Genomic DNA, 25,280 nt, shown 5'->3' with positions numbered 1-25,280 from the left:
CTCCCTCCCCCTTCACCTCTTCCGCCTTTCGCCACTGCAACGAATAAATACGCCTAGACAACAGGTGAGCGAACGACCGCCTCACCAACCTCTCGCCTGTTTCGGGGTTTGTGAGTGCACATATCACAACCACCGCCCCCTGCCTTTCCCTCCCCCTCTTAAGCAACAGGGGTGCCCCCCAAAATGATAATTTATTGGTGGACTTCGCTGTCGCTTGATGACCTAAAATCGTCTTGTCGCTCTTCGGATTCCGCAGCTGGTGAGGCGTGCCTGTCCGTCGATGCTAAGGTGGAAGAGGTGCTTACTTTTGTGTTGCGTGTGGCTCGCTCGCAACCCCCCCCTCCCCCCACCGTCCCGCATTTCCGCTAAAGGCACAGGCGCGCCCGTGCCCTCTTTTTGGTCTGCTGCCAGGCACCTTTTCCCTCTCTCTCATTTGCCTTTCTCATCCTCTTGCGGCGCTGCCTTTGACCTCCTTCACGCGTGCGGTTACATGCCGCACCTCGACCGCCTGTCTTACCCCGCCCTGTTTTTTCCCGATGCATGAACGGTGATTCGCGCTAATGCTGGACAAATCACCTCCAATGCGCGGGAACTTCCTCCAAGTGTTGGTATAGCCGCAAGGGAAACCCAAGAGGTGGCGGTGCGCTACACTTCAGCTGTGGTCCTACCTTTTTCACTTCATTTTGAGAGGTTGATGCAGCGCAGGAGCACCCCAGTGGTAGCTTTCTCAGCGACTTCCTAGCACCTCGCGCGTGGAAGTTCCGTATCCCCTTCTCGTCGCTCGGTGCTCTATGCGCTTCTCGCTACCACATGGATCTTAACGACTTCCTGCGCAACACCAAAACTGCAGCAGCCGATGATAAGGTTGACGTGCGGACGTTGCTGTCGGGTCACAAGCGCTTTGCAGATGCCGAAGAGGTGCCATCTGTGGCGTCCTCCAGCGGTGTCGATGCGAATAGAAAACGCTCTCGCCGTAGCGGCACTGTGGAGGGGCTGAACATACAGGCGGCGCAGGAAGCCCTTGTGCTGGACCGCTGTAACACCTCTGCTCAGGCGCAGCAGCAGCGCGCGAAGGCTGACCTCTTGTCCGAACAGGCGGCTGCACGCATGGTGCATCAGGTACTGGAATACGTGATGCAGGTGGAGCTGGGTGGCCGGCACAACGCAGCCAAGGGGAGCAACGCACCTTTTGTTCCCTCCGTGGCGCAGCTGGCGGCCGAACAGGCCATGTGGACACCTGCAGCAGGTTATGTAATCCATCACGTTGTACCGGCCACCTTTGACACGTCCCCGCAAACGCTCGACTTGCTGATGAGCGTCACAGAGAAGGAGCGGGCGCCAGACGGAGTACGCGCTCTCCGCGGCACGTTGCACGTATGCGACACCGAGCGTGATTTAGTCGGTGGTGTGCGCACCGGCATGGCGCCGCACCTTCGCGCGCATGTGCTGGACGTGCTCGAAAAGGGTCTGCGCGGCCAGGCTTGGCTGCGTGACGATGCGGCAGTGACCACACAGATCTCCGCGCTTGGCAAGTCGATGACTCCCGATAAGGGTCCGTCTAGCGTTCTGCTTTTTGGTAATTCGGCCACAGCTCCTGGAGCAGTCAGCGCCGCGACAAGCAATGCACGCGGCACGGTATCGGCTGCTGCTGTGGAGCCAAAGCCATCCTCAAGCAGTTTCTCGCTTGCAGCTTTCCTCAATGCTCATGACGGCACTTCGTCATCGTCGGATGTGGAGGATCCGTGACGCGACTGCATCGACTCTTCGACTGGGCGCGTCGTTGGGCACGCATGTTTTTTTTTCCCTTTTGCGTCTATGCGCCCAACGGTGTCTTCTTGAGTCACCGTTTCGAAAGTTGTGGTGGCTAGACATTTCGGTCGTTTCCCTGCCAATGGGCCGTCGGCAGAGTTGTGGGGTTCAGTTTTCCTCGGCACCTCTTTTACATTGCAGAGTCATGCACACACACACACACACCTCAACGAAACGTCCGCTGCTTTCGGTCGTGAGCGTAAAGGTACGGTAGCACTGACAACTGGCTGCCCTTCCCTGCGCTTTTTTGTTGTGGATTTGTCACTGCAGTCCGAATAACTTCAGTGGCTTCTCTTTCTCTCCCCCCGCTCCCCAAGTGATGAAGCGGTTGCTTTGCCACTTACGCCGATCGTCCGACTCGCCCTTTTGGCGCCACTCCCTTCCTGCTCCTCGCTCGCTCTCTTTCAGCGCATACGAACACGCATCTCCTCTCTCTTTCGTCTCTATCCTTGTCATGAAACAACAAGCATTACCACCTTCAGTTCTTTTCTCGTCTTTCCGGTGTTGTTTCCTGCGCAATCGTCTTCCGCCCTTCCCTTTCCCCCATTGGCCCTCCTTCCAATCACATCAACTGTGCTCCGTACCATTGCCTGTGCTGAGAGATACAGGGAAGAGTACTTTCTGCCCTTTGGCTATTTCTCCCGCCCCGAATCTCTCGTACGTACAGTATACCACAACAAGACTGACAAGCCACCGTGTCCCCACGCAGACAGATATGTATATTCAGGCAACAAGAGCGCTGTCCACACCGAAAACATCCTCTCATCCCTTCGTTATCTAGCTCGTTGGCGATCGCTTTCACGCACGTGCACACCCATTACGTTCTCCTCACCTCTGTATCGTTCATCTGCGTGTGTGTGTGTGTGTGTGTGGGTGTCACCACGGGGACACCCGCGCAGACCCCAACATGGTGTTGTGCTCTCCTCGCTTGCTTACCGTTCTGCTTCTACGTACCCCCACCCTCGCTCGCTTCCTCTTTGGTGTCCTTCGCCCTACATGGGACGAACGACACAATGAAAAAGGAGAACGACAGTATCGAGGAGACGAAGTGGCGGTCAGGGGAAGGCATGTCTCCCATTAAGTCTTCTTATGTGCTCGGCAGCGACCCTGATCTCGAAAAGGCCGTCAGAGAGGGCACAGTCGTCATTGGTCGTGTCAACGTCTTTCGCAACTACAGCACCAATCTCTCGTTTGTGCGCAGTAGTCGCCTTCCGTGCGATGTGGTGCTGAACTCTGCCGAGCTGCGTGGGCCTGCGCTGCACTCTGATGTGGTGGCAGTAGAGCTCCTGCCGCTTACACAGTGGCAACTCGTACCGAATGCAGTCAGCACAGCGTCAGACCTTGGCGACAACGCCTCCGATGCTAAGACCGATAGCGGATTGCGGGCGATGCCGTCCACATTGCCGGATGGTCGCCACATTGCACAGCTTATCGCTCCCGAGACCACAGCAGCGATACTCCAGAACGCCTCTGCTGAGGTTTCCCTCGCTGTGCAGATGGGCGCCCCTTCTTCGTACGAGTGGCCATCAGAGAAACGGCCGCTGGGTCGCGTCATTCGAATTCTGGAACGCCATCTGCCGCGCCTTCACGTGGCGCGCATTGCAGACAACCAGGTGCAGCCTGGTCAGGGACTGCGGGAGAGCTATTACTACCGCTTCCGCCCCTTCAATCAGCTCTATCCCCAACTGGCGGTGCAGGGGTGTGACATCATGGCCCCCTATCATGCAAATATCGGCATGTCCCTCTTTTCCTTAGCGCTGCAGCAAGGCGAGAAGGGTGACGTGCACACGGCTCCGCGAATGGGAAACGTCCTCTTGTGCAAAGTGCACAGCTTCCTTGGTGATGCCTCGACCATGGCGGTGGCACACCACGCCATCTGCACAAGCTGCAATGTGCCGAACGAACCCTTTTCGGAGGAGGCCGAGGCATGCGTGGCCAAGGATTTCACGATCCCTTCGGCAGCGGAGCTGGCCGATATGGGTCGCCGCGACCTGCGCGAGTCGGAGTTCGTCTTAACGATTGACCCCGCCACAGCGCGTGATCTGGACGACGCCCTCAGCATAAAACCGCGAAAAGATGGTGGCTATCACGTGGGCGTGCACATCGCTGATGTATCGTATTTTGTGCTGCCCAGGACGGCTCTCGACGAGGAGGCGCAGCGGCGCAGCAACTCAACCTACCTGGTGGACCGCGTAATTCCGATGCTCCCGTCGAGGCTGAGCGAGCAGTACTGTAGCTTGAACCCTGGCGAGGATAAGTTTGCCTTCTCCGGACTTTTCGAGTTCGACCGCGACGGGCATCTCATCCCCGAGGGGGAGACGGGGGAGAAATGCGAGTGGTTTGGGCAGAGTGTCATCCGCAGTCGGTGCCGACTAGCGTACGAGCAGGCGCAGAAGATTCTCGACAACGACCCGGTGGAGCTCGATGTGGCGCAAGCTGCGTTTGACCTCGGCATCAGCGAGGAGGCTGCTCGCAACAAGGTGAAGCAGAGCATCAAGAACCTCTTCAAGCTCGCAAACAAGCTTCGCGAGCAGTCACTGCGGGACGGACGGGTGGTTATCGGCAATATCCGCCTTGGGTTTCATTTTGAAAAAAACGAAGTGAACTCGCCCCCAGTCTCCTTCTCCGTGCATCAGCAGATTCAGGCGAACTGGCTGGTGGAGGAGTTTATGTTATTGGCGAATCAACGTGTGGCACAGAAGATTGTGCAGTTCATTCCGAACGGGGCGCTGCTTCGTCGACACAAACCGCCAAACCCACGGAAGATGGACCTACTCCGCGAGGCCCTGTCGAGCCGCGGTCTGCCTACCTGTGGCAGCTCTGGCCAGGAGCTGCAGCGGATGCTGGACATCATTATGAAGGATCACCAAGGAGACTTTTATACTGTGTGCGAGTTGGTCAAGTACTCCCTTATGGCGGCCGAATACATCGCCAACGATCCGACTGAGAAGGACATCCGTTCCCACTTTGCCGTCGCGGCGCCGTGGTACACCCACTTCACGTCACCGATCCGCCGCTACTGCGATTTGATGGTGCACCGCCAGCTGCTCGTTGCCCTCGAGCTGGAGCAGCGCATGGAAGAAGCGCAATTGGCGATGCCGAGAGCGCCGCATCTGGCGGTGGAGAGGAGGCCCGAGGATGACATCTTTGACCCCACTCGCGTTGTGGACGTAAGCACGCTCAAGACGCGGGAGCTCTTCTACCCTCACTCGGAGCTGCAGAACATCGTCGCCCACGCCAACGAGTGCCGCTTGAACTCTCGCTCCGCCGGTGACATGTCGTTAGAGTACTCTCTGTGTCTATACCTGCTCGCACTGCAGAAGAGGGCCAAGGAGGAGCCGGCTCTGCCACAGCACCTCTACACGACCGCCAATATTGTGAAGATGACGGAGGGCAGCTTCCTACTCTACAGTGCTGAGATCGCCTCTGAGGTGGAGGTGGGCTTCAACGATACTCATCAGCGGTTCAGGTATCAAAGGCTGCTTGGGACTGGCGACGCGGACGCCAAACCAGCTGCAGAGAGCGCAATAGACGCCAAGGCAAAGGCTCATGCACGCAAGAAGGGGGGTAAGAGCGACATGCCACACCGCGGCGCCGAAGAGGGTAAAAAATCGCTGCCTCACGTTTCAGGCGCACCGACCAAAGTGGTAGCGCAGGTCTCTTGGGCCCCACACCCTGTGACAGGCGAGGATGTGATAGAGGTGTTTGACCTTTTCACCGAATTTGTCGTGCTACTGGAGGTAACGACAAAGCAGGGGCGTCTTTCCTTGGATATGCAGCTGTTGCCGCCGTGGGAGCGGGAGGCGGCCCGTTGCGTCTGCCCCAAAGTCCCCACCTCTCTTGTCGAGACTCTTTAGAGGTTCTTCTGCTGTGCGGAAGTAATGGGGTGGTCAACGCTGCCCTCCGCGCGTGTGGGAGCTCAGCGACGGCTGCGCTGCACTATGGCAGACCCCTGTGAGTGTTTATATAACGCTGACAGAAGCGACGGCTCACCCAGAAGAAGACGTAATAACAACAACACCGATAGAGCGAGGGTGCAGACAACAACGGAGACGGTGACGCATGCGCGCCGGCCTTTTTCATCGCAACATTTCACGGCCACTTTTCTCGCACTCTCGAGTGCAGCGGTTTCTGCCCAATCGCTCATTTTTGAACTTTCGTTGCTGCACGCCGTACACACACACACACACACACACAGACATACGCTCTCTTCGACCGAGGCAGCAGAGCTGTCGTGTGAGCGTGCGTCTGTGGCGTGTTTGATGCGACGTTTCTTACCCATGTAGCACCTTTCCCTCACCCTCGCCTTCTCTACCAACAATTTCCTTTCATAGCGACTCGAAAAGGACCCGTGCACCGGCAGCATCGCCAAAGTCGCTAGCAGTAGAGCGAGACCATACGCTGCTGGACGTTTTTTTTTTCACGCAAGCAAAGGCGCGTTCGGTGCCCTCACATCCTTATTAGAAGCAGTCGCGGTGATTTGATCGGCAGTTGCTTTCAGGAGCGGTGTACTGTCGCAATGACGTCGACTGCGAAAAAGAAGGTCGGTCTCAAGGAGCGCTTCGGCGCTGAAGGTGCGAGTGGCGCGACGAACCTTCAGAGTCCCTTCGTGTCTGCTGCGCACAACACGGTGTGGCCGTACGATGCCGCGATGCACCTTCGCGATGGGCAGACCATCTTCACAGCCGCGGCCAACGCAATCCACGGACGCCCAAACGGTGCCTACAGGTGCGACGATGCGTGGACACGGGTCGAGTCACCGCTGCGCGATCGCTCCGCCGACCACGTGCTGCCAGTCTCCGAGGAGTGGAAGGCGGAACGGGCAATGTACGCTCATTTCCCGGCGATAGCAAGTCCCCTTGAGGCTCGCCCTTCCATATCCTGCAGCCTCGCTGATGTGCGAGATACACTGTACGAGGAGTGGCTCGGCCACATTGCGACCTACCGCGCGTCTCCTCGGGAGTACCCTCATCACGTCATGTTCCTGACTGCTCCAGCAGTCACGGCAAGCGCCTTCTCTATGTCAGGCGCACACCCGTGCCAATCCTTCTTGCGAGTGGCGACGGTCCTGTCTCGGCTGTTGGAAGCGTACCTGCGACGCTGCAACGAGCAGCCAGAAGCGCTGGAGCAACAGGCAAACGAGCGGGTGCCGTCGCATGTGTTTGCCCGTCTCCTGGGCAGTGCCGTATATAACATTAACTTCAGTGAACCATCCCTGGAGCAGAAGGACACAGCGTTTGGTTGGGTGGCGCCACCGGGGCAGGGGGGTAGCGACATGTCTGAGCCAGGAGTCACACACGCTAGCGTTGCTGCCACGGGTCCTGCACCTGTCAGCTCAGTGACCGCTAACATAGAGAGAATGCGGACGCGTCAACCACCCGCCCTGCCTCGCCGCTACGACGCCCTCTCTGTCGTCTCCTGCGCAGATGCAACCCACATCAACGTCTGCGTCGGTCAGCACTTCTATAAGCTGTGTGTCATGGACGAGCGGGAGGGGTACTTGCGTGATGTGGCATCGCTGGCGGCCGACCTCGGGGCGCTTCACGCGCACCACCTCTCCCTTGCCCACACGGACGTGCTTCCTGGCGCCTCCCCGGCGGTGCGGCAGGACCGAAAAGACGTGGACGCGATGATCGCCAATTTGTCCTGCTTAACGGATGAGGTCGCCTTTGACGTGCGCCGACGTCTGCGTGTGTCGAGCAAAGTGAATGCCTACTCGCTGGATGCGTTGGAGGCGGGGCTGTGCACACTTGTGCTGAGGGAGGTCGACAAAAGGGAGTCGGAGTCGTCTGGCAGTCCCACCACACCAGTGGCGCAGTGGCTGCACAGCGGGTGCTGCCTGGAAACATCTCTGGCACATCCAGAACAGTGGACAGTGCGGCTGCAGGCATTGGTTGTGCCGGTACAGGCCGGCATGGAATGGATGGAGAGGGCGTTTGCACAGCCCTCACACACATTCCCCACGGAGCGTACCGTCGATGACCCTGTCGCTCTCGACGCCGGAGGTGCAGTAGTAGACGTCACTAATCAAGGAGGCACAGTCCAAAGAGCGGCTTTCGCATCCCATGAGCTCAGCACACCAGTTGGCGTGTATGGCAAGGTGGAGCACTTGGAGTTGTGGCTCCCCGAGAAGCACCGCGTGCCGTTGAGACCGTACGCGGCACCGGTGTGGAACCGTGCAGACGCGCAACATCCGCTTTCCAACGTCTCCAGCGGCGCATGCACTTTAGTGGACTTCTGTATGTGTCTGCTGCGCGTCACAGCGGAGTGGAAGCGCGGTGGCCACCTCCCTGTCAGCTCCACAGTCGCGAATGGGTGGCCACACGTGGTGGTAGCGGTGCAACCGCCACGTGGTGGAGCACCGTCTTTGATGGCGCTGAACTCGCCTGCTGTGCAAAACTTGTTCGAGGTCCTTGCGTCTCCGCAGCTGCTCTTCGCGGTCGATGCCCGGCACCGCGTGGAGGCGGAGGCGAGGGCTGAAGTGGCGACTCTCTTGAATATCAGTTGGTACGCTACGTCTACGGTACGCACAGCAATGAAGGACGTGCTTGCGGAGAGCAGGCTGTTTGAAGGAGTCGAGACGACCGCCAATGCAGTGCGTAGCCGCGTGGACGTCTGTGTCTCTTTTGCCCTTCTGCCACGCCAGGCGGCGCCGCCATCGGACGTGTCGATGCGCGCACCTGTCATATCGCGGCTCCTCTCTGACTTGAGTTTGCCCAGCAGCTTTCTCGTGAACTGCACAACGCAGCAGACGGCTGCAGAGGCACATGTTCGCGTCAGCCACTCAACCCTTGTCGACGCTGTCGTGGGGGCTGATGCGCCTGCGGCAGTGCCGCTTGCGCGTGCGTTTGCCGCTGCCCTGACCTCATGTATGCTGGATCGCCGCTAGCGTTGTCTTAAGTCTCGTGCATCGTGGGAGAACAGTAAATGGATCGTGTGCCGTCGCAGTTTGGGTGGCTGCGCTGTTTTGGCTGCCTTCCCCCTTTCCCTCCTCTCCCACTCTCCATTCCTTCTTACTTTCTTCTCCTGGTTTCACCAAGGTCGATGTACATTAGGCGATGAGGCACTTCCAGTCATATTAGATGATGGTTGCTCTATGTGGAGACTCGCGCACTTCTTCATTTCTTCTCCCAACTTCACCTTCCTTTCCCCATCGTCGCAGTGCAGCGCTGCTGCGTATCCATTGCATGCACCGAGATAGGTAGGCACAAGTGCCGTGTGTGCTCCAGAGTCCATTTCTCGACTCATGACGCCTTGCAGCCCCCCTCACACGCAAACTTCCGCCCGGTGCCATGGCAGTGCAACACCAATATGACGTCTGCGATTCCGCCTCATTTCCAACTTTCTTCTCTTTCCTCCCCCCTCGCTCTTTCAAGACGACGCCCTGGCGTACCCAACGCGTCTTCTTTCATTGGTCCTCACCACCTCCTCTTTAGCAGGCCGACCCGTAGCCGCGCACCACCGCGTGGGAGGGCGGGGCCGAACACTCGGATTCGCTGTATTTCCGACGCGTGAGGAGAACATCAGCAGGAAAGGGAGAGCAAAGAGAAATTCGCCTTCGCTGTTGTCTCGCAGACATGCAGAAGCCCATAGTGTCATGCATTGACTTGCCCGCATTAGTTTTATGGGGATTGCTGTGTGAGATGCTCCCTTCTTCCTCCAACCATGCATGTGCTTTACACACTCTTGCAAACAAGACCGTGCCTCTGAGCGGTGTAACATGACAGCGGAGGAAGGCAACCATCCACATGGTGGTGATGCACTCGGTTCTGTTTCTCTATTGTAATATCGCTAAAGACTTCGAGCGCAAGCTCCTCGGACAGGCCAGTCCTCATCATCCGCAGCGGCGGCAACAAGCTACGCGGGAACGCTGGCTACTTTTCTATGGCTGAGGACCTCAGCTTCTTCCCGGAACTCCTCGACAGGTGTGTCGCTTTCTGGGAAAGCGACTGAGGTGTTCCGCCCACCATCTTTCACAGAAGTTGAGGTCGGTTGTCAGTGAGGTGCATATGTCGAGGACGAAGTGACACGGCGGATTCGAGTTGATCTCCCCACCGTCAGGAAGCGCTTCGGAGCCGCTGGCATGTCGATGCTACTCGCCACCACAGGTGGTACCAAGCCCATCGCTGGCATTAGGCTGAACTGTAGGCTAAACTGTCACTGAAGAGTGGACAAAACGCTCGACGCGTTGAGGTTGGAGTGGAGGGCGTGAGTAACGCAAGGAAGAATGAGCTACAGCTCGGGTAGGCACAGCCTTTGGCCGGCGTATTTTCTGTCTTGTATACGGCGCTGACGGAGATGCATGTCACCTACAGCTACTGCACGGAGGAGATGGCGAGTGGCGTCACAGCGTCACTGCCTGTCTGCTGTGTGGGGGACCTCAAGGCAGCGATATTCGCGTGGTCACCAAAAGCGATACGCGTACGCACGGAGAAGGCGTCCGACGAAGGGTCAGCAGCTCGCCGCATCGTCGCACCTTTACTCACCCCTTTTGTGTGAGCCACGCCAATCATACGAGCTCTAGCGGAGTTTTGTCGCTAGAAAAGGGGGAGAGGCGAGAAGACGAGGCAACCTCACTCTCCCAGAGACACCGCCGTGGCGCTTACTCTACCTGGCGCCCACTCGCGTATTGTCGCTGTCAAGGCTCTCTGCACCTCTGTCGACCTTGACCTCCTCGCCTCTTTCCTTCACTTGTCTAATAATGCACCGGACATCGCGGCTTTCTTTTTCATATTATTCTTTTTCTTGGCAATAGACCCCTGCAACGAGTCGAACGGCCACAGTCCCGTGGTGACACGTATCGTGGACGTCGACACACTAGGCAGTGGTGTACGCGGGATCAACGCCAGCCCCATTCTACATTTTTCTGCGTTCCCTTCTGCATCCCCCTCCTCATCTCTTCTCTGCTTTTTCTTTTCTGAAGTGCTTTCATCAGAGCGCCTTAGGGACCCGCGGTGTTGTTGTGCGTTGTGTCTTGCCTTCCTCCCTCCTCAGACATGTTCGATGTCAGCTCTACCCAACTGATTGACATTGTGTTGCGCTCTCTCGTGGACAAGTCGCATCACCCCCAGAAACCTGGAAGCACTATAGCCAGACGGTGGCGTTGCCTCAGCTAACGCTGGTCACCACACCGGCCCACGGCAGATACACATACTCAGAAGAGCGTGTGCGCTATCTCTGTGTAGGCTGGCTGAATAGTTTTGCCCTCTTTCCTTTGTTGTGCTCTCTGCGTTGTGGTGTGCCTGGGCGGCCTTTGGTGGCACCGTGTCGTCCATGTATACCTCTCCGACTCGGTTAATGTAAAGGTCGTCTATCCAGGACAGAGCTTGAAGTTCTTCATGGGCCTCCGCCGGCGGGCGGAGGTGGTGGCGATGTGCAGCAACTCCGCTGTCGAGGACCTGCCGGCCACGCTAAGAGTCGTGCACCGCTGCGTCCACGGCGAAAGGACGACCCCACTTTCGTTCCTGTCGACTCCTCTCGCATTAGCTTTCCGATGACGCGGAGCGAGAAGACGGTGTGGGTAGCGACGCTGTGCAGTTGGCAATGAGCAGTAGCCGCCTCCTGAGGGTAACCGTAGCCCTTGCTACCATCCCAGGCCGGTAGCAGTAGCTTACAGCGGCCGATGTCACTGCAACTGAGAATGCCTTGATTGATCAGTTCTGGGTGATCGACACGCGCTTCCGCCTCTCGGTGCACTGGCGTTCCATGGCGCGCGCCGAGTGGCCGCCTCTGTACATCTCTCAGTGGAGCGAGTCCTGTGGCGGGCCCCTTCTCCAGATTCCTTGCAGACACCTCGTCGATAATTATGACAGCGCTGCCATGATGAGTCTGCAGGGGGAGATCGCCACGAGGGATACCTCCGCATCACCGAGTACCGTTCGGCGAGGTTGGCCCTCATCGCTCTACAACAGATCAGCACCGCGCTCTCCGCTGAAGGGGCCGGTGGGCATATTAACCATGCACCCTTTCCGATTGTACGCATTTTGTTTGTTCGGCAGCTCTACACAGAGGCCACCCCAACCATGACGGCGGTGCTACGGAACACGGCGGTGCAAGTCGGGGTGAGGCGTTGCCGCGAGAACCGCAGTGGCGAACCTCTCCGTTGCGCCTTGGGAGACCGCAGTGCTAAGGAGAACGTCGTTGCGCTCGATCGCGTGTCAGCAAGTAGCAGCACGCTAGGTTAGGAGAGCAAGGCCCTACTACAGCAATGCAAAGCCACCTGCCTCGCCTCTAATAAATATGTTCGTCAGCCGTCAAAGACGTTCGCCGCCGCCTACGACGTGGCCTATGCGAAGCAACTCGTAGTGGAGGGCTACACCTGTGAAGTGATGGTCCCTGTCGGTGAGGCTGAAAGGCAAAACGGTGGAGACGGTGTGGCGTGCCATTCAGGCCTATCCATATGAAAGCGGCGATGCAGACGTGCGGAACATGGACCTCGGTGATGTCGCTAACTCTGTCGCAGAGCGCTTTAGCTACATAAAAGACGCGCCGTCGGTGGGCCTGACGAGTTTCCACCACGTTGTGTGGGGAGCAATGCGGGCGCGCATGGTGACCAGCATCAACTCCAATGCACTCGAGAGCAAGCTGGAGGACGAGCTCCACGACTACGAGGAGCGAAGCAGCAAGATATTGATGGATGCGTGACTCGGGGCGCTGTTGCTGATGGCGTTGTGAGGCTCTCTCTGTCCTTTTCTCCCTCCCTCTCTCTCCCCGTTTCTTTTCTGATTATGGTGGCTGGAAGTCCGGAAGAGACGAAAAGAAAAACGATCAGACGCACAGCAAGGGAGACAGGAGGTCATCTTGTGTGTGGTGTGCAGGGCATGTATAGCAGGCTTTGTGGGAAACCTTGGACTCAACATAGAGGAGGACAGCCAATGGACTGACGAAGCATCACGCAAACACTTTCCTACAAGGGGTTTACAACAACATGGGCATTGAGTCAGTGAAACACCATGGTGCATGGTAACAAGAGCCGAATTCGCTCTCCTCTCTCTCCTGCTGCTGCTGCTGCTGCTGCTGCTGCGTAGAACCATCATTGGACATGGTGCTGGGGCACCCTACTCTTAATGAATGTTTACCACTCCATCGCCATCGGCACCTTCACTGCACGTCTGCCCCTCTCCCTCCCTTCTACTCCACTCCTCTTGCGTGTCGCCTCGCTGCCACCGATGCACGTCCTCATATGCCAGAAGTCAACTTGAGGAGTTTTTGCTTACCACATCACGCACCATAGAAAAGGAAAAGACGCTCAAAGGGAAAAGGGGGAAGAGAAGTCAGGCATCTTCTTGCGCTTCGTTTGGTGTTTATCTCTCTCTCCTTTCTCTCTTCACCCCCCTTTTTTCTCCCTTCGCTATCTCTTCGTTGCTGTAGTGCGTGCGCGCCTCGAGAAGAACCCGACGCAAGTCAACACGAACAGTGCGGCGTCACAGGCACAACGTAGTCTCGATAACCGCACTTTGTCGCTGTTGGGGGCAGCCTAGGGGCGGAGGTCGCTATCCCTGCCTTTTTGCTTCTCTATTCCTTCCCCCCCCGTCACGGGTTCCCTCCTGCACGCAAGCCCTCCTCCTCCCCCCTTCCCCCCCCCCCCCACCTGCCCCTTCCGTCACAAAGGAGAATTGTAACCTTTGAGGGGCAAAACCGACAGACCACCACCACAAACGAGGCACCCTTCCTCTACCCCCTCCCTAGCAAGAACCACATACAAAGCTCGGCTGAGAAAGCGACGACGACCCTTTCACCTACAGCCTCTTCTCTCAAGAGTTCACACACACACACACGCGCGCGCGTAGGCAGCTCTCTTCGTAGCCTCCACCCACATTTTCTCTTCACTTCACAGAAGGAACCCAATCAGAGGAAGTCTCAAGACAGGAAACTTCAAGGGAGAAAATCGACTCGCGTGCCTGTCTTGCCGTTTCGCGGCTATTCAACTCCTTCAAAGGGGAAGCTACGCTGTTTACGCTCTCTTTGTACATTTCTACTGTTGTACACGTGTGCTATGCGTGTGACCTCTCTCCCTCCCTCCCTCTCCCTCACTTCCTCCTGCGTTGTTCCTGTCTCAAACACCTCTCGCTTCTCGTTTCTGTTTTACGCTTTGTCCTCTGTCGCTCCCTGCCTTGGTCCCCGTTCCTTCTCTTGTGTACCAGACCTTTTCTTTCTTTTGGTCACACCTCTGCCGTTCTCCGGCCCCCCCCCTTTGCCGCTCCGCCTCCTCTCTTCCCTTCTCTCTTTCCTTCGTTTGATCTCTTTAATCGCACCACAAACGTATTTTCACTTTTTCTCCTCTTCTCTTTCCCTTCTTCTCTCCACTGCTCCCGTTCTCTGTCCATCTCCCGCCTGATTTCCTCGCCTGCCTCTCTCTTTCGTTTTTCTCTTGCTCGCTTTCTCGGTGTGCCTGTGTGTACTTCTGCTGCATCCTACGCTGTCTAGTGCTTTCTTCTTCACTTGTTTGTCCCCCCTTTTTAGTGTTGTGGAAGTGTGTATCTCTGCACTTTAGCTTTCGCTGTCTGTTTCTCTCTCGATTACTCCTCCCTAGCCTACTGCACTGCCGTTCTTCACCTCTTTCTTTCCCCTTTCCCTCCCCCCTCTCTCTCTCTCAGTTGTTCTCCCCCTCCCTCCTCCCACCCTTTTCCTTTTCTTTTTCCTCCCCTTCCATTTTTTTTTTCGTTCTTTCTGTTCTCGTTCGTTGATTCTCCTCCTACGCGTGCACGACTGTGTCTCGCAGTGTGCCTGTGCGCTCTATTTGGCTTGTTTTGCACTTGTAGTCTCTGCCTTTTCGGGGTCTCTGTTATCGTTGCTGTTGTGTGCTCTGTGCGTGTCGTCTTTTGCCCTACTCTCTCGCTCTCTCTCTCTCGCTCTGAAAGTTTTCGTTTTCTTCTCCTCTGTTCACTTTTCTTCTGAATCATTTCTCTGTTCATCTCTTCACATCTGTCTTCCCCCCTCCCTCCTCCTTCCTCCTCCCTGCTCTCTCCCTCGTGTGCGCTGGATCGCATTCAACAACACAGACACGATCACACACGCGTCCAGACACACGGACGTGTCCACAACCGATCCGGCGGTGTGCGTCTGCTGTGGTGTTGCATTTCTGAGAGGTAGCCGAGCGCAAAAGAAAGACAACGGAGGAGCTTTTATGTGGTTGCCTTTTTTCTCTCTCTCTTTCTCGGCTGCTCCTGCGGTTTCATTATTATTATTTTCACTCTATGCACGTCTGTGTGCGCTGTCGATTGTTTTGCTCGTTCTCTACTCCTTGCATATTCCCCGCTTTCCGTTCTCGTGGTGTTGAACCTGCGCACACGGGCAGCGAACAACCAAAACAAGTAGAGAAGTTGTCGAACCCATAGGGTCGTTATCCGTCACTCCTTTTTTTTTTTTGCGGCTGCGTCGTCTTCTTTCCCTCTTTACCCCTTCTTTTCCACATCACATACTGCTCGTTTTTCACTTCCACACAGATACACCGGCCCCTCGAACTCTCTGTTTTTTTTTCTGTTCCCCCCTCCCTCCCTCCCGTGAGTACTCCTTCTTCGCGCTTTTCCTCCCCCTCCCTCCCCCCTCTCCTCCCCCCTCTCTCCCTCTGTGGTCTTCCTCTTGCTTTTCCTTCTTGTCGCTTCTCTGTGCCCCTATCCCCTCCCCCCTTACTTCCCCTCTGTGCTACTGGGACGCTCCGCCAACATTTTCACTGCCTAGTAAACAAAATACTTGAGGTTGTGTGCCCCTTCCTTCGGTATAACAGCGCACGTTGATAGCACACCGTGCGTGGGCGTGTACGTCTTCTGCGTTTTCTTATTTTCCTGTGGTTTGTTCATTTTATTCGCTCCTCACTCGCTTTCCCCGCTCTCTGCCCCGTGCGCGTGTCCACGAGGCGATTAGCCCATTTCCAAACAGGAAGAAGACGAAAAGAGAGTGTCTTTAACATCGCTAGGCTGTTGCACACACACAGAGAGAGAGAGACAAGTACACGCGCACAACTGAAGATATATACATACGGTCGCTTTCACTTGGCGGCTTTCATCCTTCACGTTTCCCCTACCCCATCCGTGCTTTTGCCGCTTTACCCTATACACCTCTTTCTGTCTCGCACTTATCCTTGCACTCACCTTTTTCCCCCTGTTCCTTCGCGCTGCTGCGCTGTTTGCGCACGTATAAATTTAAGTTTTGGGCGTTTTTTTTTTCTTGTGTGTGCGTGTGTGTTCTTCAAGTGTACTCCTTCCCGCCCATCTTGTTCCCTCTGGGCCTTACTATTTCGCTCTCTCGTTTTCTTCTTCCCTGCGTTAAGTGCGGTGTTGTTGTCGCCTTTTTTGTTATTGTTGTTGTTGGATAGCTCGCATTTTCCTCTCCTGCTCGGCAGCCGTTCACCCTGCACCATCTCCCCCTTCCCTTCTCTCCTCCATCCCCTCCACCACCACCTAACTCAGCCCCACGTGTCCCGATCACCCGTAATCAACACTCTCAGACCGAGAACAACACTTTCCACCAGAGGAGGCGGAATGCACACTCGCGGCGACGGCGATGCACACGGTCAACCCCGCCGGCCGCTTGGCTGTGTCGAGTGCGACTTCAAATGCAGCACCGGGAACGAGATGAGCCGTCACATTCATGCCACTCGACATGGGGCCGTGAAGTGTCCTCTCTGTGAGACCTACATTGTGCCACGCGGCTTCTTCGCAAGCCTCACGAAGTTGATTGAGCGCCATCGTGACCGTCAACCATCCACAACAGAAGTAAGCGGCTCACCACTGCATTCGCCGTCCTCTACCAGTGCGGTGGCTTCTAGCTCTAACGGAGGTACCAAGCCTCTGACCACGATCGCCATCACTCATGCCCACTGTATCGGGTTACCAGACTTCAAATGTTATGAGAAGGCAGATTTTGAGCTACCGGGCTCAGCACAGGACTACAACCTTCCCAGCGACTTTGCGGGCAGCGCACAAGGCCGAGGGACAAGTGACGCGCTAGTGCAATGCGGTTCAGAGAATGGCGGAGGCTCCCTCCCTCCGTTTCGCTGCATGGAGTGCTTGAATCTTTGCGGCACCTGGACGAAAGCTACAAAGCACATGGATAAGAGTGGACACACCCTTCCCCTCTGCGTGCAATGTCTGGTGCGTCTCCGCTGCTTCGGCCCTCAACGACCAATTAAGCACGAGGGGAGCACCGGTCACTGTGGCTTCTACGGTGTCTTCTACACCCGTCGTGACTATCTCTGCGATGTGCAGGCCCCGCGCAGCGCCTACAACTATAGCAACTCTTACACCGGCCTCTCCACGCTCCAGTACAAGTGTGTGTGCGGCATCTCCTTTCTCCATCCTCTGCACCTCGCTGAGCACCTGCACCGGGTGCATCACGCAACATGCATTAGGGACGAGGCTTTCTGTCGCCGCTGCGAGGCGCGTGGGACCCTGGTGGAGATGATGGTGCACCTGAGACAAGGCTGCATGCAGGCGGCGCCGAACGCTCCAACCACCGGTAGCAGCACCACCCTCCCCGACACGTCAGTCTCCATGGCGATGGGCAGCACTGCGCAGCTATCGATGGTCGGATCGCCGACTTCTGCGGCTGCACTGTCAAAAGATCAGGAGGACCAGGGTGAGACCAGTGGCAGTGGCGGCGACAATGCTACAGGGGTGTCGTCTATGATTGAGGTGCCGGGGTTTTCTGGAGCGTCATTTCTACAGTGGCGCCCACTGCTGCCGCCCATAACATCGGATGACGTGCCGCTAATGGACGAATCGTATGCAATGTCGGGCGACATCAGCAGCTTTCACGCGCGTACGCCGCAGCCGGCGTCTTCATCTTCTCGCTTGGCCACCGCCAAGGTTCGCAAGGCGTCTTACGTCGTTCTGTACCAGTGCCGCGAGTGCCTGTTTCTCTTCTCCAGCTGGGAGCGAATGGTGCACCACATTCATGCAACCGGGCACTGCCGCACGTACTGTTGCAAGTGCAAGTTAGATCTGCCGCAGCTGGTGAGCCACCCAACGACGCACGAAGCGAGCGGTGCGTCACGATCGTCAGCGCAGCTGCCGACGTACGGCGGTGCTGCAACATCAGCACCTCCATTAGTTTGCTCCACCACGCTCAACGACCATCTCGACCACCTGCGTCGCTGTGGCGACATTATCGGATTCCCCACATCACCGAGGAGTCTTGAGGTGCTCGTTGACGTAAACGCCGAGTGTTACCAGGGCTCCCTCGACCCAGCACCGGACTTGTTCACTGGGGATCGGGTCGTCATGGCGTACCAGTGTCCGGCAGAGCACCTAGACTGCTACGAGGTCTTCCTGAATTATGGGAATCTCGTAGAGCATTTGATGGCGACAGGGCACGGCTCGCATCTGGGCTCAGATAGTACGGAAGGCGCCGGCAACACCCAAACAGCGAGGCGACTCTCCTCCTGCTATCCAATGGTGACCTACCGAGCAAAATTCACCGTGCTGCAGTTGCGTGATCACTTTGGTTTCGTGCAGTGCTCCTATTGTGAGTCAGCCGTGCCGCGGGAAGAGGAGGAGCTACACGAGGCACTCTGCATCATGCGCCGCCGCATGAGCCATTAGTACCGCTTTCCATGCGTGCGTGTGTGTATGGAGGGGGGTGGGGGTACTTTTTACCTGGAAGGACAGCAGCGCACGAAGGGGTCCGTTTCAACAGGATGTCGACTGGGTCCATGCTGTGCAGCGCCACGCTCACAGAGAGGCACGAGAGAAACGTCAGCGGTGCGACATCGAGAGTCACATCCTGAAGGCACCTCTTACTCGAGTGAAAGTACGAGCAGAGAGGTAGCGTGAGCTGTGCAGCAGCAGTAAGGGAAGGCAAGAGACACCTGCATAGAAGCAAAGGTAGAGGGAGGAGGGGCAACAGAAAAGAGGAAACCCAAAGCAGTCAAGGGTATCCTTGGTGCTGTAGAGAGGGGTGTGCTTGTGAGAGAGAAGCACCCCCAGGTATGCGTGGTGGTTGCGGAGAATGTGCTATAGGGCGGGCTACGTATCAGAGACTGCGGTGTGATACGGTGCTGTTGAGCCTAGGCGTGAGTGTTTCGGTTCCCGTTCTCTCTTCCTCCGCGCTCTGTTCGCCTGTTGTGGTGGAACTTCACTGCCGCTTCCAGATTCGCTTGCGTTTTCCTTTTTTTCGTTTGCTTTTCGTTCGACCTCTCCTTTTTTGTTTCGGTGTTTGTCTGTCTGTCTGTACTCCCCTCATGATGACGGGGTGCATCGCAGTGCGTGGCGTTTCGGGTCTAGTGCCCTCACTCGGTGTGAGGAGGCCTGGCAGCCTGCAGCTTGACCTCGAGCACGGCGGTGCGGACTCTTGGTGCCAGCGGACGGGTCTGGGCTGGGCGCTGCGCCGTCGAGGCTGGCGGCCATGATCGCTTTTGGAGCACCTCACTGCAAATGTTGCCCCTAATTCAGGGACTATGCTGATCTCCCCCACTGCTTTGCTGCGATGCGGTGATGGTGAACGTGACTCTGGGCCTGGCCTCGCGCTGTATGTGGTGGAGTTACAATGGGCTGAGCGACGCCAGGCGGCATTGGTTGGCTCGGCTCCTTGGCATAGCCGTAGTGCAACCGAGGTATAGATGAACTGTGGTTGTAGGCGTGTGCCTGTTGACTTGTTCGCGGTCGAACGGGGCGCCCTGGAAACAATTTACTTTTCCTTTGTTTCTTGTGTACGTGTTTTCTTTCTCTTTGTTTATCGAGTGGTGTTAACTTCATAGCCGACAGAGGCATCCGTGCGTGTGTGTCTTTGCTAGCTTGTGTCTTCTGTGTGAAAGCGTTCCTGTGTGTTTACCTCTTCCTCCCCCTGGGTTACGTAGTTCAAAGTGTAATGCTAACCTCATTACTGCCTTCTCTTCTCGCTTCTTCCTCTGTCACCGAAGTGTTCTGTTTTTCCTTCTTCAGTCGGTGTCTCTCGTTCACCATTTCTTCTTCCTTCCTCGGGTAGATTTTGCGCACGCATGTTGTCGACTGTTAGTAATTTTTTATCAGGGCGTATGTGGGCATGTAGCTTTCCTCCTCCCTCTCTTCGTTTTCTTCTCGATTGTGTGTCTTGGTGTGGGTAGCTTCGTCCCAGGCTTTCTTTTGGTCTTGGTCTCTCTTCGTGTTGCCTGTGTTGTGGTTGCCTTCTCTCCGCTGGTCCCTCATTGTCCGCCCCACTCCCCGTGTGCGCTTTTTTTGTGTGTGTGTGTGTGCGGGCCTCTTCTAGCTCAGTCATTTTGTTTTCTTTTATTCTTCTCGTTTAACGTTGCGCCAGATGAGCTTGGTGTCATGCTGTGGACATTCCTCACCTTTACACGTATCCCTTCTCCTCTCTTCAGCTTTCTTTTTTTCGATATTTTGCACGAGAAGACAGGGAGAGGATTTTCACCCATTCACCCCGACATCCCCATCCTTTCTCCACGCGCTCTCTTGGTGTTTTGCATCTTGCCGTCCACATCACATCGCATCTCTTCGTAACGGCTCCCTTCTTCACCTCGCATTGCCTTACTCATCAGTTTGGCAGGTCTTCACACATTATTTTTCTCTTTTCTCTCTTCTTTTTTTTTTTTTAGCAGTGTAGAGAGGGAGAAGGGAGGCGGAGTTGTGTCTCTTTCCTGCCATTATGCAAAGCATGGTGAACTTCGCCCTAACTAGTGTTGGCGTTGAGTTGTGCTGGGCAGCAGCAGGAGAGGCAGAGGGAGGGGGGTCGTTTGTCTATAGGAAGTGACAGGTCGCACTCCTTTCTCTTTAGTGTGTCTGTGCTTGTGATTTTACCCTCCTAATCTCTCATGCTGATTGTGATGCTGCCTGCAGCCCCGCTCGGCACTGTTGGGGACGGTGGCGGTGTGCTGTTCTACTCGTGGCAGAGGTGAAGGAGGGGAGAGGGCGATGCTGAGGAAAGTCGCTGTTGATGTCTTGGCGCGATGCTTCTTCATCTGGTGTCTTTTTTTATTTTTCTCTATGTTGTCCCAGGGCCCTCGTGCGCATTTTTTTTTCTTTCTTTTGGCTGTGTGTGTGTGTGTGTATGGGTGTGTGCACGTGCAGGGATGCGTGTGCCGTTCATTTTCTTCGTAACTTCTTGGACTTTTCTGCTTGTTTTATCGAGATTATTTGCTTCTCTTCTTCTGTTTCTTTTCCTCCCTTGCCACTCCCATTTCCCCCTCCCCCTCCCCCGCCTGTTTGTCCTCCCTTGGCTTTGATGACTGTCTCCTCGTCAAGCTACACGCTTACCCTCAGGAAGGATTTCTCTCATGTTCTTTCCAGTTGTGTGTGATTTCGTTTTCTTCTCATTTTTCTTGGCTCAGCAGCTTTTCTCTCGTCTTATATGCTTGTGTGTTGGTTTGGCTTCTTTTCATCTCCCCGCGCCAGTTTTTTCCCTCTAGCTTACTTAGAGGAACTGCCCTCCCACCCCACTCCTTCCCTTCTTTCCCAGCCTCCCTTTCCTTCGTCTGTCTGTCCGTGTGTTTTTTGTGCTTTGTGTGTTTCTTTCCCTCTGTCTGTCACTGTACGCATGCCATGAGAGGTCGATGCACACGCACACGCTCATTCACTCGCCTTCACTCCCCATTTTTCCAACCATTAGTTCATCTCAATTTTCACATTATGCTGCTGCTGCTGCTCTTTCTCTTCACTTCATGTGTTTCTCTCAAAATTTTGTTTGTCTCTCACACATTTCCGTCTTCTTGATTTGCTTGCTTCGGTTGTAGGAGTCGTCTGGCCGCTCTTGATTATGCTCTCTCTCTTTCTCGTCAACCAGCTCCCACTTACCGTCACCGGTTTACTCGTTTCTTCTTGAACTAATATGTCCCCTTCTCGTGTGTGTGTGGGTGTGTGTCTCGAGCGCCGTTGATTATTGCCGACCTCCTCTATTTTTTTTTTTTTGGGGGGGGTTGCCCTCTTTCGTCCACTCTTTTCGCTCGTCTCTCTCTCTCTTTTCTTTGTGTGTGTGCGTGTCCCTCTCTCTCTCTGTGCTCTCTGGGGTCGATTTTTATTGTTTTTTTTTTCTTCCTCTCCTCATACAGGCACATGTCTGCGGGTGCCTACACGTGTGTGGGGGATCTCGGGTGATGTACTCAACGGCTCATCTAAAGCACAGCGCATAGAAGGGGGGGGGGGGAACAACGAAGCAGTGGCTGCTGCGCGTTCACCAGACTTCGTCTGTCCGTGTTGGAAAGAAAAAAGAAAAAGACATCATGTGAGAGTCTGCATCCGCGTGTAAATATGTCTGCGTGGGAGTTTTTCAGCGCCTGTGCCTGGGTGCCCTATTTCGTTATCCCCTGTCCCTCTCTCTGTTCGTCGTCCTTGTCTCTGGCGTGCGTGCACATTGATGTGCATCTTGGCGCGCATTATTGTCTGCATGTACGTCCGTGCGTGCCCCTTTTCTCTTCCAGTGTACATGCGTGCACTGGCGGGATGGGGGCACGTCCTTTTCTTTTGGTTCTTTTTGCTTGTTTGTTGATTGCGTGTTTGTTGTCCCTTTTCTCCTCCTTCACCGTGCCTTGTTGCCCTCCTTTTCTTCGCTATGTGTGGCCCCTCCCTCCCCCCTCCCTCTCTCGTTTCCCTCCTTTTCGTTTTGGTGCTCTAATCACCGCACGTGGCAGTCGCCCATTTCATTTTTTTTTTCTCTCCCTCTCTCTTTCTTGCACGTGTGTACTCCTTGACGAAGGAGTGGGCACACCGCAGTGCGTGGCGTCCAGAGCCTGGTGCCTGCTCTGTGTGGGAAAGCCAGACAGCCCCCCCCCCCCCTCCTTCACCACCACCAAATGCGCCGAGTCACTTCTGGTGGTGACCGGGTCAGGCACTGATGGCGCAGGGGAAGTCAGAGCGATGCATCGTAGCTGATATTGGTGGTCGGATCCTGTAGAGTGTAGTATCGGAGTGACCGGCGACAGCGGATACGTTTTCGCCTTCCATGCGATGGGCAGGGTGTCAGTGTGACTTGAATGCATCCCACCCGGTCCTCACTGCTCACCTGCTGTGGAGAGCCTGAGCCACCCCCATGGGGGGGGGGGGTGGGCCGGGTGCGAATCCGGGGCTGTGCTCCGATGACCGAGTCGGCGCACTGCGGTGACGCGTGTCTACTGCTGCCTCACACCACGCGATGGGGCCTGTGGCAGGCCGGGGTGGGGGAGGCGTTTAGCTCCTGTCGTGTGGCGGGATGGCCACGTTGGGGGAAAAATGTGTTTCTCCTGCCTAAGCTGCCCCCCCTTTTTTTTACTCCGTCATAGTGGGTGTTGTGAGGGTGCTTGTTCAGCGATCAGAATCAACCAAACTTCAGTGAATCCACTCCGCATTCTTTAGCACGCTTCTTCTCGATAATATGTCGTCCCTTGTTTTTTTCTTCCTTCGTTGCTCAGCTGTGCCCCTGAGATAGCTTCGTGAGAAAGTTGGGGAAAAGGCCCAGGAAGGGAGGTAGGATGACAAAACTATCTGAGGTGTGCTATCATCTCTTCTTCTCTCTCCTCCACGAACTCTCTGCGCCCCACCCCACCCCCCTTCGGCAGAACCACTTAGATGCCGTTAGGCAGACAAACAGGAAACGCTTAGCCCAGACATATCTCCAGTTCGCGGTAGTGTGATCGTGCTGGGTACTGTTCTCTCTCCCTTACTCCTCGCACTAATGTTTCTCTCGTGTTCTTTATGTCTCTGCTTATCTGGCTTGAATTTTTATGTTGCCTTCAGTATTTCGGCGGGGTCTCGTCTCTCACTGGCTTTTCTTCTATACTCGCCAACAGTACCCGCATGCTTACCACCACCACCACCACCTCTCCTCTTCACCTTCCTCTTTTATGTGTGCGTGTGTATTCCTCCGGTCAACTTATCTGTTCTTCTTCAGTCGTTCTTGGCTCTTGCAATACACTGAAGGGGGGAGGGGGCGCAGAGAGACCCAACACAGTCAGCAGTGCCGTCTCTCGTTCAGATTGGCACCGTGTAGTGCTGCTGCTGCTGCTCTCTCTCTCTTTCTTTCGTTTCCTGCAGTGCACTTCCTACCCGTCCCCCCAATATTTGCACCTCTTTACTGGACGGAACATTCGGGAGCGGAGACTCTCTTTCTCGGGATTTCTTGCTCTACTTTTGACGTTCATTTTCCCCCCTTTTTTTGATTTGGGTTGCCGTTGTCTTCGCTCGCGTTCTTTTCGCTCTGCATGTGGGTGCAGAAAGGTGGTGTGGGAGAGACGCCGGCAGCGGTGCAGGGGGATTCTGCACATATTCACTTGTGTGTACGCTACCGGCTGAGTGTCACGGGAACGGACTTGATGCTCAAGGACGTACACGCGCACCATTTGCCCTCCCTCTCCTTCACACCCACTGGTCATCACCCCCCCCCTTCTCTTCGCACCCAGTTCCGCGAGGGTCCTAGTGGCTCATTTTAGGGCCTTCATGTCCTGCACACGCACTCGCGTACTGACGCCCCTCCTCTTCACACACACACGGTTGGGTTTTCTTTGTGGATTCGTGTTCGTGGGCATCGTCATCATCTTTTTCATTTTTTCCGTTCACCCCTCTTGTTCGTGCATGGCACATCTGCTGTCTTTCTTCTTTGTCTCAGTACCATTCTCTTCGCTCTCTCCTTTTCTTTTGTGTCATCGTGGCTGGGTTGCGGTGGTCGCGACGGCGGGGAAAGGAACGAGGCGATGAATGGGGTGCTGAGGACCGGTGCAGGTATGTAGGGTCCTGTGGCTTTATACAGCCCATTTCACGTACGTCTGAATAGTGGAAAAGACATCGAGGATGGCTGACGGCAAGCAGAAGTTCATGTAGTGCGCTCTCCGCACCAGAGGCACACATACCCAAGCACCTGAACAGCGGAAACAGACAGATAGAAAAGCGCTTCCCGGGGGAGGAGTTCAACAGTGACACAATCAAATCAAAATGGCATGCTGCCTTTTTCTTCTCCTTTCATCCTTACACTACACTCACACACAGAGCTTTTCCTGTCTCCTTCTTTCTTTCCTTCTTGCTGGGGCTTTCTCTTTTCGTTCTCGTGTTTCTTTGGCGGCGTTTATAGCGTTCCTCCTCTGTTGTAACGTCGTGTACGCCAATCCCTCTCCCCCTCATCATAACACTCCCACTGTGCGCCCCCTCTTGTACATCTCTTTCTACTGGTCTTCTCTCTGTGCTCTACGTTGGTTATTTCTGTGGTTCTTGTACATCTATGAGTGTGGGTGTTTATTTGGAGGGCCCCCTTCCCCCTCTTTCATCACCCTATCCCATCATGTTGCTTCTCTCTCTTTGACGCTCACTCGCTCTCTGCGTTTTGTTTCTTTTTTTTTTCATATATATCTCTGTGTTCCGTGGTGACTGTGTTCATGTTCGTCCCCCCCTCTCTCTGCCTGTCTGTTGTTTTCGGTTTCCGCTCCTTTTCCTCTTTATTTCTTAGGCTTTTTCTTCCTACCTCACTTCTCTCTCCTCCGTTGTCTCTCTCTCTCTCTTTCTCTGTCGCCTTTGCTGTTCCACACTTTTCGCTCTCTGCCAGTTCCCCGCCTTCATCCTTCCTCCACCCGAACCACCTCA

General features: G+C 55.6%; 4 protein-coding genes and 2 pseudogenes across 4 annotated transcripts, besides 2 other annotated features; all 6 read left to right on the top strand.

Annotated features, from left to right (window-relative positions):
• Positions 1–810: 810 nt before the first annotated feature.
• LPMP_280460 (hypothetical protein) lies at positions 811–1,746 on the top strand (the record flags this gene model as incomplete). Its single annotated transcript, XM_010702085.1, has 1 exon — positions 811–1,746. One exon carries the CDS (start codon positions 811–813, stop codon positions 1,744–1,746), a length of 936 nt encoding a protein of 311 aa, XP_010700387.1.
• A 1,130-nt stretch (positions 1,747–2,876) lies between these two features.
• LPMP_280450 (ribonuclease II-like protein, putative) lies at positions 2,877–5,666 on the top strand (the record flags this gene model as incomplete). Its single annotated transcript, XM_010702084.1, has 1 exon — positions 2,877–5,666. The coding sequence occupies one exon, from the start codon at positions 2,877–2,879 to the stop codon at positions 5,664–5,666; it is 2,790 nt and encodes a 929-aa protein (XP_010700386.1).
• Positions 5,667–6,328: 662 nt separating this feature from the next.
• LPMP_280440 (hypothetical protein) lies at positions 6,329–8,698 on the top strand (the record flags this gene model as incomplete). Its single annotated transcript, XM_010702083.1, has 1 exon — positions 6,329–8,698. The coding sequence occupies one exon, from the start codon at positions 6,329–6,331 to the stop codon at positions 8,696–8,698; it is 2,370 nt and encodes a 789-aa protein (XP_010700385.1).
• Positions 8,699–9,386: 688 nt separating this feature from the next.
• On the top strand, positions 9,387–10,837 carry LPMP_280430 (annotated as a pseudogene).
• Positions 10,838–11,082: 245 nt separating this feature from the next.
• Positions 11,083–12,453, top strand: LPMP_280420 (annotated as a pseudogene).
• A 4,355-nt stretch (positions 12,454–16,808) lies between these two features.
• LPMP_280410 (hypothetical protein) lies at positions 16,809–18,350 on the top strand (the record flags this gene model as incomplete). Its single annotated transcript, XM_010702082.1, has 1 exon — positions 16,809–18,350. The coding sequence occupies one exon, from the start codon at positions 16,809–16,811 to the stop codon at positions 18,348–18,350; it is 1,542 nt and encodes a 513-aa protein (XP_010700384.1).
• Positions 18,351–19,004: 654 nt separating this feature from the next.
• Positions 19,005–19,417: a repeat region.
• Positions 19,418–22,440: 3,023 nt separating this feature from the next.
• Positions 22,441–22,944: a repeat region.
• Positions 22,945–25,280: the final 2,336 nt, after the last annotated feature.

Source organism: Leishmania panamensis, assembly GCF_000755165.1.
Source record: "Leishmania panamensis strain MHOM/PA/94/PSC-1 chromosome 28 sequence".
In the NCBI taxonomy this organism is placed as follows: domain Eukaryota; phylum Euglenozoa; class Kinetoplastea; order Trypanosomatida; family Trypanosomatidae; genus Leishmania; species Leishmania panamensis.
This window is presented reverse-complemented; position numbering and strand designations above follow the sequence as displayed.